Below are 14,322 nucleotides of genomic sequence, written 5' to 3' on the forward strand. Positions count from 1 at the left end.
ACTTTTTCGTTTTAAGCTAACACTTTTCTTTGTATTTCACTGACAGATTTTCAGAAGCTAAACGATATTATTTCGTCAGTTTGAATTGTTGACCTTATTTTGGGAGTGTGGGGTTTTTTTAACGAAAATGCATGTTTGGCCTCACACTTTAACAAACCATTTCAAGTATCTGTAAATGGTTAGGTACAATCATGTACAAATTTAGGCAAACGATATTTTTTTAAATTAATCAAAGTAAACTAGAATATACCATATCTCCTGAAATCACTTCCATATGGTGTTGTCGCGTGCAAGAGGTACACGTAAGCTTGATTCGTGTAACGTATAAGCCCGCGATGTACTTTAGTTCCCATGGACTAGCCATGCGTTTATCCCGTTACAATATATACCATTCCAAAAAAGCAAGGGATATTGGATTTAAGAGATAAAATGCAAATGATGAAGCCAAGGAGGAACAGAAGATGAAGAGAAATCAAAGGAAAATGTGACAGTTTATTCCATTCCTTTGGAATGGTTTCGTCTGCACGGATAGATATTACTTTTACTCATATGCGTTGGCATTGGTTAGTAGTATGGAGCATCCTGTACTTTTTAATGGTATATTCTCAATTTAATTTATAAACATAATTTTGAAATTTATATGTTCCAAGTTGGCTTTTGTGTACCTTTTCAAAGTATTCTAAAGGCATATATTCCAGATAATTATAAAATGTTTTCCTTTTAATTCTAGAGAGTTTAGGAAAGAATACTGAGTATGAGTAAATCAGTGTGATTTTAAGCTGTTTTTAACAGTATTCCCCCACAATATCACGGCGGGGAACACCAGAAATGGACTTCACAATTTGTACCACATGTGGGGAATCGAACCCGGGTCTTTGGCGTGACCATGCTGTTGACGGTGGCTTCGTGCCATGGATTCTAGATCAACCTCACTCCATTTCCAGACTAAGGGGGCATCAGCACTCATGCCGTCGACCACGTGTTGGTTTATTCATTTATTTATTTATTTATTTATTTATTTATTTATTTATTTATTTATTTATTTATTTATTTATTTATTTATTTATTTATTTTTGACAAGGTTTCTTTTTACCACGTGGGTTACCCTGTTAGACTAGTCTGTTGTTTTGAAACACTCAGCAATATTCCAGCTGTATGGTGACGATCTGTACATATCTGTGCTTGCGTGTGTGTTGAGACTGTGGTAGTCCTAACCAATCGATCCAGTAGGTCGCCTCTTACAACAAGCATGGGTTTCTGAAGACCAAAGCATGGATGTTCACGAGCAATTCCGCGCCCACCTTCCTATACGTTCTGGTATCCTCAGCAATGAGAGTGTTGGAAATGTTAAATGCAGCGGAAAACAACACGTAAACAGAACTTCACTCCTAATATATAAGATTCTTCCTAGATAAGCTTATCTAATATATAGTATACATGTATATAAGTTTATCTTATCTTATACACACACACGTGTGTGTGTGTGTGTGTGCGTGCGCGCGCGCGCGCGTATGAGTAATCAAAACAATTATCAAATGATAGTACATATAGGATATTGTCGATAATTTAGTGCATGTTTGACCAACTTAATCAGCATCTACCCCTACTGTCAACGAGCAGCTCTGAAGTCTCGTAACGTGGAGGAGTAGGGGGTCGTAGATCCGAGTTGGAACTAGACACGTTTAGACGCGCAGCGTTGGGGGACCATAGTTCTTAAAATAAATAAATGAATAAATAAAATAGAATAAATAAAAAACTTTTTAAAACGCGAGTTTGGATACAATAATGCACTGCGAGATAAAATGGACATTTCATGGGTTTTCAACGGGATGTTTAAATGTTACACTTATTTACCACTGCACTTTGTATTTGAACTTGTTGGTTCCACTTGACGTGATTATTTACCGAATTTGGGAACACAATATTTGATTTATCACGTTCATGCTTGACTAAATTTCAACCCATTGTTAAATCGTTTTTGTATGTAACTCTCGTTTGTGTGGGTTCAACAGAATACTTAATCACATGGCGAAAATCACATCTTGCGTCTCTTAATAAACTCAGGTCTCTTTGTTCTGGACCAGTATCTCCAATACGCTGGTCGATGCTATTTTGTTAAAAGGACCACATGTTGCTCAACTCAAGTCCAGTGTAAACAATATCCACGACTTCTCTCACAAACATCTGTTCCAAATGACATACAAAACTGCGGGGATTTAATATGTCGCTATCATATTGTCCAGCAAATGACTGATATACCCGGGGGGCAGGCAGTGCAGGTTGTCAACTGAAAAACTATGTGTAAATTACATAAATGTTCTTGTCATATAATCTTTAAATTCTTTAATGACAGTTTGTAAAGTTACATGTACGAACATTATTGACCCAAAGTGCGGAAAGTATCAGTGTAAGGGAGATAACTCCTGTTTCCTCACAATCCGCTGTACGCACCTTTGGAGGCCTTTTCAATATTTGGGAGTCAAGAAAAGTTTAGTGTAATATCTATTTGTGGATGAAAAAAGCAAGAGTTTTGCAAACATTTAGTTGTTTCATGTTGCACTGCCATTTATACGATTGTTAGGCAATGGTATATTTTTTACTCTTTGGCGCCGTCATCACACTGCAGTATACTGAACATATGCCGGAAATCATGCTTCTGATTTATTCACTGTATTGTACATGAATTGAAAGAAATATCTAAATTAATGAAGACCTCAGGAAAACATTGTCTGCTGATCACACTGATTTTATTGAACTGAATTCTGAGGGTCACTCATGCAACTTCATCAAGCATGACTTGTATGATAATTTAATTTAATATTTTGAGAGGGCATATTTTAAAACAAAATTGTTTCGTCAAATACACAGGAATCTGGTGTCATGTAAAACCCTGGTTATCTCTAAGACCAGCTATGAAGGCTACGGACCTGTTCATTCCAAACATTTTGTATAATACCAATAAAGGTCTTTACAATAAATCTACTTTAAACAAAGACAAAAATACCTGAAGTGATATGCATGTGTTTATTTCTTCAATATATAGTGGACGGAAATATCACAGATAGTCTGGTGATTGACCATGAGACAATAAGTAGATCCATAACAGGACATCCAGCACAGATTCCCAGTGTCACTCATACCATAAACAGGTACATTAGGTTCTACTAAAAATATACCTTTCGAGAAAACACTCTGGGCTGACAAGAAGCAAGAGTTAATTAAATAAAATTAAGACGTTTCATTAAACATTCCTGAATGCCGACTGAGCAAAAATATCCCTATAACAATTTGACACTAAGGAAATAGCAGAACAAACATAAAGCTTCAGAATACTGGGAATGTGTGATGTATCGACATCACAAAGTATGCAGCTTTAATGCAATGTTCACAGGATTCTCCTCCAACCTTCAGTCAGGGATGGCACTCTTCCTCCCCCATCCAAACAGCACCTGTCTACATCATAGAGAAAGGACCACCATAAATACACAAAGACCACCAGCAACAAGATCACCTAAAACATCATGATTAATATAACATAGCAATCAAAGGGACACAGCGCTTAAAATGATAAAATGAAATGACAAATTTTCGACTTAATACTTGTGTCACAAGGAAGAGATACATATGTCAGGGTGGGCTGAGAATCCACATAAATGCATACAGTTAATGTGACACCAAGATGATGCTTGAAATCTAAGGCACAACAGATAGACAGTGTCATCTCATAACAATATTAGCATAATATTTTGGAATAAATAAGTATAAATACATGTGAACCTTATAAATCTTGTGCAACCTTAACTAGTTCAATCACATCAAATTAATATAAAATATTCTTCTGTGTCTGCAAATGATTTTGCTCCTGAAAGAGTGCATCTAATTTTATGCATCAGTCAAATCCAAACAATTACATCCCTTAGTTTCACATGACCATGTCATGTCACCAAACAGTAACTATTGCCAGCTGAAAAAAGGAAGCTTTTTTTTACTTCTATTGAGTAGTATGCAGTACAATTCCTCTTCACTGTCAATTTTACTTTTGGTTCTCACAAAAATATTGTTAAACAATAAAACCAGTTTTCAACAAGACAAAAGTTGTCAACAAGCCACATCACAGACAGATATCTATGTAATAAACAAGCTATATCACAACAAAGTAGACCAGATTTTGATTTATACATTTTGCATAGTGCTGTAGACAATGAGGTGCTTCATGTAACATGGGGCAATAGCTTCCAGATCTATGGACACGACAGTTTTTGTACAATCAATCCTGTGTTTATATAACAACAATGTTGGTAAAATCAGATCCTTTACAGCGATTCAACATACGAGAAGTATTAAATTTACCTGAAAGGGGTCAAATTAAAACATCTTGTTTGAATGTCATACCACATTGAGAGATCATGGGAAATCAGACACTCTGGTTACACATGAAATCATAACTGTCAACTATAGAGTAACACTTACAATTGTTTCATATAATTTTCATATTTTGGATATTTTGACATATATGCAGGTAATCCATATGTTCATGTAATGAAATAAAATCAGGATGGCTCACACAATTCAACACTATTTACAATTTGAATAATATCATGTAGCAGCTCAAGGTAAAGACAGTTGTCTGAAATAAAAGATCTATTTTCAACATTTCTTATGGCTCCTTAACAAACAAATTAAATTCCGGTATTTACAATGTCAAGTTTTCCAGAACCATTAACATCTACATACACGTATATACATTCACATTTTATACAAATACACATCAATGTTCTGAGAGATAAGAATGTAATAAATAGACATCTTTGGGCATATATTCACACACTAGAATGCTGCCAAACAACAGAATATCAGGACAATATTCTTCATCTATGGACAGTGATGTGTCTTTAAAATGCATCAGTATAAGCAAAGAGTGATCCTATTCTCACCAGTACTTTTTTCTTAGATGAAAGAAAGATACACAACCTAAGAAAGCTGTGTCAGGTCAACTGACAAGATGCCCAGGCAAGGGCTTGCTTCTCACTGTGATAGCTTGTCTGAAAAGCTTCTATACAAAGGCTGCCACCAATATAATACAAAACTCAAAGAGACGTAACCATGTATATCATTGTAATCATCGACTGACTGACTGAGTTTGGTTTTATGTCGCTTTCAGCAAAGTTCCAGCAACATCATCGTGGGAACACCAGATATGCGCTTCACACATTGTACTCATGTTGGAATTTGAACCTGGGTCTTCAGCATGAGCCAACACTTTAACCACTGGGCTGCCCCACTGCCCCATGTCTGTACAAAGTGATGACTGTAGTGTCAGATTATACTCTTCTTCCCCCAGACAAATCAAGAAGGTGAAAGAAAGGGAATGGAAGGGAGAATGTGGGTGTTTTACTCAATAGGAATGAAAAACTACTCAAAGAAATAGTAAATCAGTTGCAAAATTAACTAAAGAAAACTTAACTTCATCCATCAAAAATAAAGTCAGTAGAACAACCTTTCCCAATACAGTAGAATGGCATTCCAAAAGGAAAACAAACAAATGACCTGCTTTTAGGGTTAGGGGGAAAATGTTTATGATTTGTCAACTGGCTGCTGGACATTGGTGGCAGCAATGATTCTGCGTGGAAGATGTCTGAGGAGGACTGAGTGGGTGTGAGGAGGGGATGCTACTCTAACACAACGTTCTGATAGTGACGCTTAAGAATATCATCCTTATACGATATCAGTTGTTCAGGAACCCCAAAAGTTAATCATGTTCATCTGATATTTACATGAAAAAAACCCCAAGGAAACTGGAAACAAAACATATGCAACATAGTGTTCTGTGTCTGGGTCTGCTACATCAACCAACAGCCAAGTTTTTTATTGTGCGTAAGACTACACATAAGACGTAAGATTCAGCCCAAGTAATGTCCCATGTATCCAGAGGTATTTATGTAGTCAACCCAATATTAATGTAGTGAAATCTACAGTGTGTCATATGCAAGGAAATGCCCTATCAGTTACACCAATTCTAAACAATTACGTCTTTTAAGTCTGTTGAAAGGAGCTAGGAAATTTGAAGTGACATGTTCTGAAGAGTAGACCTCATGATCTGAAAATACTTTCACCACTGAGAAGTTGTATGGCAATGTTCATATACAGGATATGTACACACTCAGTTAGAAGGATATAAAGGTACAGACAATAGAACATTTCTTGAGGTATTCTTATACTGTGAACCTATAAACATGGAATGCATATTTACATATGTGTGTATGAACCTGGCCATGGAGGAAGGGAGATAACTCTCATCTACAAATGTCTCATCTGTTAGTAATGGCATTGTCCGACATGTGATATGCATGTACAGAATATTCAATACCATGTCACAGGAATGTAATGAACAAGACAATAATATGTACAGTTCACTGTTCACTAACTGACGCATGCATACAGAAACACTGTCAGAACATCAATTATGTAATAGATGTGGTAATATTTATACAAACTCATCATCCTGTGGAGAGATTCTCAGGTACAGCACCAACAATGTCTTCCTGAACCCAGGAATGTAGATGTTGGAACTGACAAAGGAAGTCACAGTTAGCACTGTCTATAGCCAACAAAGAGAACGCTTGGTGCATGTGACATTTTGGAACTTTCACAGAACATGCTGGAATTTGAAAAGAAATGTTATAGTTAGCACAGAGTATGTAACATCCTCATGAACTTCAGGGTTCATTTCTCACCAAATTACATGGCAATAGTCTGAAGAAATCACTTATAGTCTTGTTTCCATGTGAGTGATGGAGAAGCCAAGGATGTGAAGGGATATGGTCAGCTGAGAAGCTGTTCCTCATTTAATCTGCACTTGGTCAAACACAGGCCAGTGAGAAAGTGTCATTCAGCTGAGTGAGTCTGCTTAGACCAGATGAGTGTCAGTGACATCAGGGTGACATTTCAGATCAGAAGCATGCAACCTTGACCTTAAGTCAGCTGAAGCATGCAGCGGTTCTGTTGGCACGGATGAGCTAGATGAGGCGATGTGCAGCACTGTATAAGAAGACTATGTGCAGAAGAGAGACCAGGACTCAGTATCGGGACAGCTTGCTGCCAGGTTGAAGCCAAGAATCATCCTGCATAGTCTGACTTGTAGGGGGTCTGAAACCAGCAACATTTAACACTCATCACAATACAAAATGTTTGGACTTAGAACATCCAAAAACATTCTGCTGTAGTCTCTTAATCTTGGGCAAGTTACATCTATATTTTCAAAATCTGCAGTTAAGATATGGACCCTCAGGCTCTTACTGGGTACATTTTATTTTCATGACTGAACACAGTAGACATACTTTTACATCATGAATTTTGGTTCCAGTATGACGTAAAATGACATGTTGTCATTATGTTTTAATACTTCACTCTGTTCATAAAATAAGCTGATACATAACTGAAGACCCTGAAATTCTTATAGTTTCTCAATAGATCCATACCATTTCCTAGAACTTAAAACATTATCTAGTTTTCATTATTGCAGATAATTCCAAGCCATACTGGTCAATCCGAACTTGTTTCACCAAAGAGTAAACTTAGCAAAAATCATAAATCATTATTAAAAATCAAGGGCAAATTACATATCAACCTTAAAATTGTTTTAATCAAATTACTTGATTCCGTTAACTCCAACAGCAGAAGGTCTTGGTGACTTCTTTAGATGATATCATGACTTTGCCACCATGAAAATACATAATTACACACACATAACTGGCTCAATGAATATTCCTATTCATAGTATCATATTGTACTGAATAATACATTACTTATCTTATACATTTATACATCAATACATAATTTATGAATTCAATCTGTTGTTTGGGAAGAGAGGAAAGGAAAAAGTTGCAAGCTTTTCTCTTGTCAACAATCCAACAAATCTCAAAACAATCTCTAAATTCTAATCAATAAATCAGACAAGTTTCTCTCAAGCCATTTCACTTGACAAGGAAGAAAGCAATTGAAGAATTAGGAGAAATGGTTAAGACTAGATCCACCACTGGTTTTCAGCTGATGTGGAAGTCCAATTTACAGGCACAGTATCTATTCTACATAATACATGCACTACTGTCACCATGCGATAACTGCATGTTAAGGCATATCAAAGTAGCCAGCCAATTACAGAAACGAGTAATCTGTTTCACTGTGGTTCACAGTTCTGGAGACGGCTAAATGCAGTAGTCATCTGCAAATGTTCGTTTGTCACCATACCAGAATGAATATATATTGGTGAGTCATTATTATGTATTTAAATTACTTATTTTAACTAGTTAATTATGTTGTTAGTCCAACTACAAATATTCCATTCATATTGTTTTCAATCATTTTTAAGTCCTATCGTTACAGACTGAGAGAGTTGTTGCTAAAGCTGCAAATAGCATTTCCGATATATACCAGTGATTCAGTGTATGTGGGAAGATAGCACAAGGCGATTTAGCCACAGACTTGAGCCAGTTTAACAGATTTACACTCAGTGAAACCCATAAGCATGGGTCATGGTGCTGACAAACCCAGAGGAATCTAAGACATTATAAATACACCATCATCAATATTCAAAATAGTCTGCTTGCAATCCAAAAGAAGTCATCACATCACTGTGAATAACATTGCAGCTAAATGACACCACCCAGCAAAGTTTGAACCGAACAACCTAATGATCCATCTGCTGCAAAAAGGTGTGATGCATTCAACAAAGTCACGAAGCCTGGCCACTCAATCCACAGTTGTCTTTTACGACAAGCAGGTAACAGGGGACCTTTTCTGACGTTGACTCCAAACAGGGTCTCAAGTATGGCCAGTCCGAGTTGATAACATGATCAATGATGCTGGTGATATGTGAACGGTGATCTCTGCTAGGCTGTAATTTGCTGGGACTATTTCTATCTCTGATACACAGACTATGTGAAGTGTATACTTATACACTGAGATTATATCCCTATCGAACACTGAGTAGTATACTGTCAACCAGGTTACATACTGTGACCACCTGTTCCCCACTGCCCTAAGAGGCATGAACAGACATGCATCTTTTACCAGAGCGTGTGAGTTCAGTTTTACACTGCCTTTAGCAATATTTCAGCAACATCATGGCAGGGGACACCAGACATGGGCTTCATATACTGTACCAAAGAGGGGAATGGAACCCTGGCCAACTGCATGACAGGCAAACACTTTAACCACCAGGCTACCCACTGTCATTAGAAACCTGACAAGCATGGTATGAAGGGAGTACACTGGAGTTCCCATTGGAACAAGAACATTATTGACAGTTTTCACAGAATAGCAAACATGAAGGAAAGTATACATAATTCATCTACAGTTGGAAAAAGAGCTCATTTCTATGAACTGGTATCTGAGAAGAAGGGCACATCTAGGATTAAATCCACACAGTGTTGGGCATTGTTACACTGCTACCTGGGTCAAACCCATGTCACTGTGGAAACAGTAGTGGGTAGTATCTGCAATAGCAAAGTGTTAGGTCAGCTATGTGTTAGTTGTACAATGTGCTGGCAGCGTGCAGTGTAGCTGGTCATGCGTTCTCCCATCAAGGTGACTGATGTCATCAGCAGTTGAGATGCTGTACACATGTGCAAGTACTGCTCTATTCATCAAAGGATAATCAAGGAAACAAAAATTTTGGTTGGTCTCGTAGTCAATGTTATTTCAAAATATTCATTTACTGACAATTTTGCCAAATGTCATCAATATCGAACCAGTAAAATTGTCTGAGTTGTGTAAAAGAGCAAATCACTTTTAATGTATCTACAAAAGAAGACAAAAGGGTAAAATTCAATATTATTTTAACTTTCTTTCAGTTGGAAAAAACTTTATATTTATTGATTCAAACAGAAATTTGTAAATAATCTTCATGGAAGACATGAGTCGTGTATCCTATGACTCTTATGCAAATCTGCAGTAGAGGTACAATTCTTCATGGAAGACATGAGTCGTGTATGACTCTTATGCAAATCTGCAGTAGAGGTACAATTCTTCATGGAAGACATGAGTCGTGTATCCTATGACTCTTATGCAAATCTGCAGTAGAGGTACAATTCTTCATGGGAGACATGAGTCGTGTATGACTCTTATGCAAATCTGCAGTAGAGGTACAATTCTTCATGGAAGACATGAGTCGTGTATCCTATGACTCTTATCCAACTCTGCAGTAGAGGTACAATTCTTCATGGAAGACATGAGTCGTGTATGACTCTTATGCAAATCTGCAGTAGAGGTACAATTCTTCATGGAAGACATGAGTCGTGTATCCTATGACTCTTATGCAAATCTGCAGTAGAGGTACAATTCTTCATGGAAGACATGAGTCGTGTATGACTCTTATGCAAATCTGCAGTAGAGGTACAATTCTTCATGGGAGACATGAGTCGTGTATCCTATGACTCTTATGCAAATCTGCAGTAGAGGTACAATTCTTCATGGAAGACATGAGTCGTGTATGACTCTTATGCAAATCTGCAGTAGAGGTACAATTCTTCATGGAAGACATGAGTCGTGTATCCTATGACTCTTATGCAAATCTGCAGTAGAGGTACAATTCTTCATGGGAGACATGAGTCGTGTATGACTCTTATGCAAATCTGCAGTAGAGGTACAATTCTTCATGGAAGACATGAGTCGTGTATCCTATGACTCTTATCCAACTCTGCAGTAGAGGTACAATTCTTCATGGAAGACATGAGTCGTGTATGACTCTTATGCAAATCTGCAGTAGAGGTACAATTCTTCATGGAAGACATGAGTCGTGTATCCTATGACTCTTATGCAAATCTGCAGTAGAGGTACAATTCTTCATGGGAGACATGAGTCGTGTATGACTCTTATGCAAATCTGCAGTAGAGGTACAATTCTTCATGGAAGACATGAGTCGTGTATCCTATGACTCTTATGCAAATCTGCAGTAGAGGTACAATTCTTCATGGAAGACATGAGTCGTGTATGACTCTTATGCAAATCTGCAGCAGAGGTACAATTCTTCATGGAAGACATGAGTCGTGTATCCTATGACTCTTATGCAAATCTGCAGTAGAGGTACAATTCTTCATGGGAGACATGAGTCGTGTATGACTCTTATGCAAATCTGCAGTAGAGGTACAATTCTTCATGGGAGACATGAGTCGTGTATGACTCTTATGCAAATCTGCAGTAGAGGTACAATTCTTCATGGAAGACATGAGTCGTGTATCCTATGACTCTTATGCAAATCTGCAGTAGAGGTACAATTCTTCATGGAAGACATGAGTCGTGTATGACTCTTATGCAAATCTGCAGTAGAGGTACAATTCTTCATGGAAGACATGAGTCGTGTATCCTATGACTCTTATGCAAATCTGCAGTAGAGGTACAATTCTTCATGGGAGACATGAGTCGTGTATGACTCTTATCCAACTCTGCAGTAGAGGTACAATTCTTCATGGGAGACATGAGTCGTGTATGACTCTTATGCAAATCTGCAGTAGAGGTACAATTCTTCATGGGAGACATGAGTCGTGTATGACTCTTATGCAAATCTGCAGTAGAGGTACAATTCTTCATGGAAGACATGAGTCGTGTATCCTATGACTCTTATGCAAATCTGCAGTAGAGGTACAATTCTTCATGGAAGACATGAGTCGTGTATCCTATGACTCTTATGCAAATCTGCAGTAGAGGTACAATTTCTTCATGGAAGACATGAGTCGTGTATCCTATGACTCTTATGCAAATCTGCAGTAGAGGTACAATTTCTTCATGGAAAACTAAATTGATTAGTAACAAAAACTCACTATATATTAGTTCACAAACACTAGGCTGTGCTGCAGCACCTGGCTGTGGTACTCGTATTCAGGATAGCAAAGCCAGGCCTAATGTATTACGTACATATGTCAGTTCTATATGGAACTTACAAAGGTATCACTCTCTGAATCAAGCTCAGTTACAAAATCCCTGTGTAAGTTGGAAATACATGAATCAGATAACTCATAACACACATCTAATTTAACCAAAACAGTTAATGAAGTTATTCAGACATTCATTATCAAATAAATGCAAATTAAATCATTTTTTTTTTAAAAAGTGAAAACTGCAAATAAAAGGGTTAAGGTGCAAACAACAAGACCCAATTCTGGTTAAAACTTCAAAAATGACATTCAATACGAATAAACACCCATGCACATCTCAGTCGTGATACCAGACAGCTTCAGTAGGTTACCATAGGAACAAGCATGAAGTTTTGAAGCTGATGTTCACATACTGAAGTAATCCTATTAACTGTGAATGGTCAATCCTACCTGTTGTGAGCTTGTTTTGACATAAACCTGTCCAGGACATCGTCTGGGTCATTCAGAGACAAATCATCACCTGGAAATGTGGGAACACTTTATTGTTGTAACTTAATAAGTCAGAGAGAATGGTATATTTACAAAATGACCCCATGAAAATTCACAAGCCATTTGGGCCCTTGACTGTGGAGATTTACTGGCCTGATAGAATTACTAGTAGCTACGGGCTGGTGAGCCAGTGGCCATTTCATACACTGGGTTTCTGTCATTATCATGTCTCCATGTATTATACAGGGTGTGAATAGCGAGGTTGCTCCTACCCTGGATGTCGCGGAGTTTCTTCAGGCGCTGCTCATTCTTCCTGGCAATCTGATCCACATCCAGGCTTGTCACTGACCCAGGCTTAAACAACAGGTAGGAATTTTGTAGAAAAACTTCAAAATTTGGGAAATAAAAGAACAGTTTCTTTTTGTGTAAACTCAAAATATTCTTTAACTATCATTATCATCTTCTTTTCAGTACTTTAATTATACAAGTTAAATCGAAAAAATTTGTCTGTGTCCTGACATTTAAGAAACATTTCAGTTGAAACCTTATTACTAAAATTGTGAAAGCACAAGGTATTTACCTAAGGGAAAATACAGCCCAACAATGTGCCTCACACTGTACTTATTTATGTTGATAATTGGACTGACTGTCACATGAAAGTAATCTGACTACTGGGCTACCCTTCACATTTTATTCCCATACTCTGCCTCTGTGGGATCAATTTTGAAATCTATGTTTTCTATAAATCAGTTAGTGTGTGTTGTTTATGAGTGAGTGAGCTGGGATCTACACTACTTTTAGCAATATTCCTGTATAATCATGATGGGAGACACTTGGAACGGGCTTCACACACTGTGCCCATTTAAGGCTTCGAACTTCGGCCTCTGTATGACAAGTGGATGCCTTAATAACTATGCTCCACCCAGCAACCCCACCCCACCCATCCCATATGGGACATGTAAAATATTTGAAATTATGAATGTAAGTTAAGAGATCACTGTCCTTATAACCCTAGTGTTAAAAATTAATGATTTATCACAGTCCCTCATTTCAAAATAAACATAGACGCAAAGCTCCTGGACCTAAGATGAGCTGTTAACTTCAAACTGTCTGTATACATGTACATAAATCCTACCCTGGGGCTAGTAAAGAGACCCTCTCTGCGTCGCTGCCGGGCAGATTCATTCCGGCGTGGGAGGTCATCAAGGTCGTCTGGGAACACTGGTCCAAGTCCATTCATATCTGTGATAGTGAAGATGGCATTACACGAAATGACAACATGGCCATGTCAGCTACTCTGGTCCTCAGTTGACTTAATGCATTCCCTGTATCCATCCTCAATATACATTTCCATCTTCTAAATAACCTACCTTCCAACATATCAACCCTGTTTCAAATTATGCCTGAACAAGTGAAACAGGTTGTGAAAGATCATTAAGAATAGTATTATACTTTAGAATGCAAGAATTGATGATAAGAAAAACTCATACATTTACTATGAAAACATAATCATAACTAAAATGCCACAAAAAATCATAGCTTAGAAATCAACATTATATATAAATCTCTTATTAGTATTACATGCATGGATTAGATGATACAAGTGGCGGACATTGATTTATACAACACCATGTTGAAACTGGGCATGAGCCGCATCAAATTTCGTCAGTTGTATGGAGGTATCTCACTGCACAGATGATTAAAACACTGTATTTTAAACAGTAAATACCCAAGTAATCATATTCTGAATATTAAATTTTACATGAATTTTCATAATAACTCTCAAATTTCTGTGTAACATAACTGACAAAATCTGAAGCATGTGTGAAGAGTGCAAGAAAGGGGAACATATTTTCGTGCTGGAGTATAAGTGATGGACCAGTCAAAGTCATAGCTGGTTCAGAAAAATAATACACCAACCCAGTCAGACATTATATTGGGATCCCAGATAGACATGGCAGGC

At 37.4% G+C, this 14,322-nt stretch overlaps 1 protein-coding gene across 1 annotated transcript in view; it reads right to left on the minus strand.

Annotated features, from left to right (window-relative positions):
* Positions 1-3,010: 3,010 nt before the first annotated feature.
* LOC137273885 (centrosome and spindle pole associated protein 1-like) overlaps positions 3,011-14,322 on the minus strand; it is an 81,270-nt gene continuing 69,958 nt past the window's right edge. The window contains exons 46-49 of the mRNA XM_067806784.1: positions 13,495-13,601; positions 12,632-12,713; positions 12,321-12,390; positions 3,011-7,146 (exon numbers count right to left, since the gene is read on the minus strand). Coding sequence (XP_067662885.1) covers positions 7,077-7,146; positions 12,321-12,390; positions 12,632-12,713; positions 13,495-13,601 — 329 coding nt within the window. The 3' untranslated portion in view covers positions 3,011-7,076. The remainder of the gene's footprint in view (positions 7,147-12,320; positions 12,391-12,631; positions 12,714-13,494; positions 13,602-14,322) is intronic.

Source organism: Haliotis asinina, chromosome 2 (assembly GCF_037392515.1).
Source record: "Haliotis asinina isolate JCU_RB_2024 chromosome 2, JCU_Hal_asi_v2, whole genome shotgun sequence".
NCBI lineage: Eukaryota > Metazoa > Mollusca > Gastropoda > Lepetellida > Haliotidae > Haliotis > Haliotis asinina.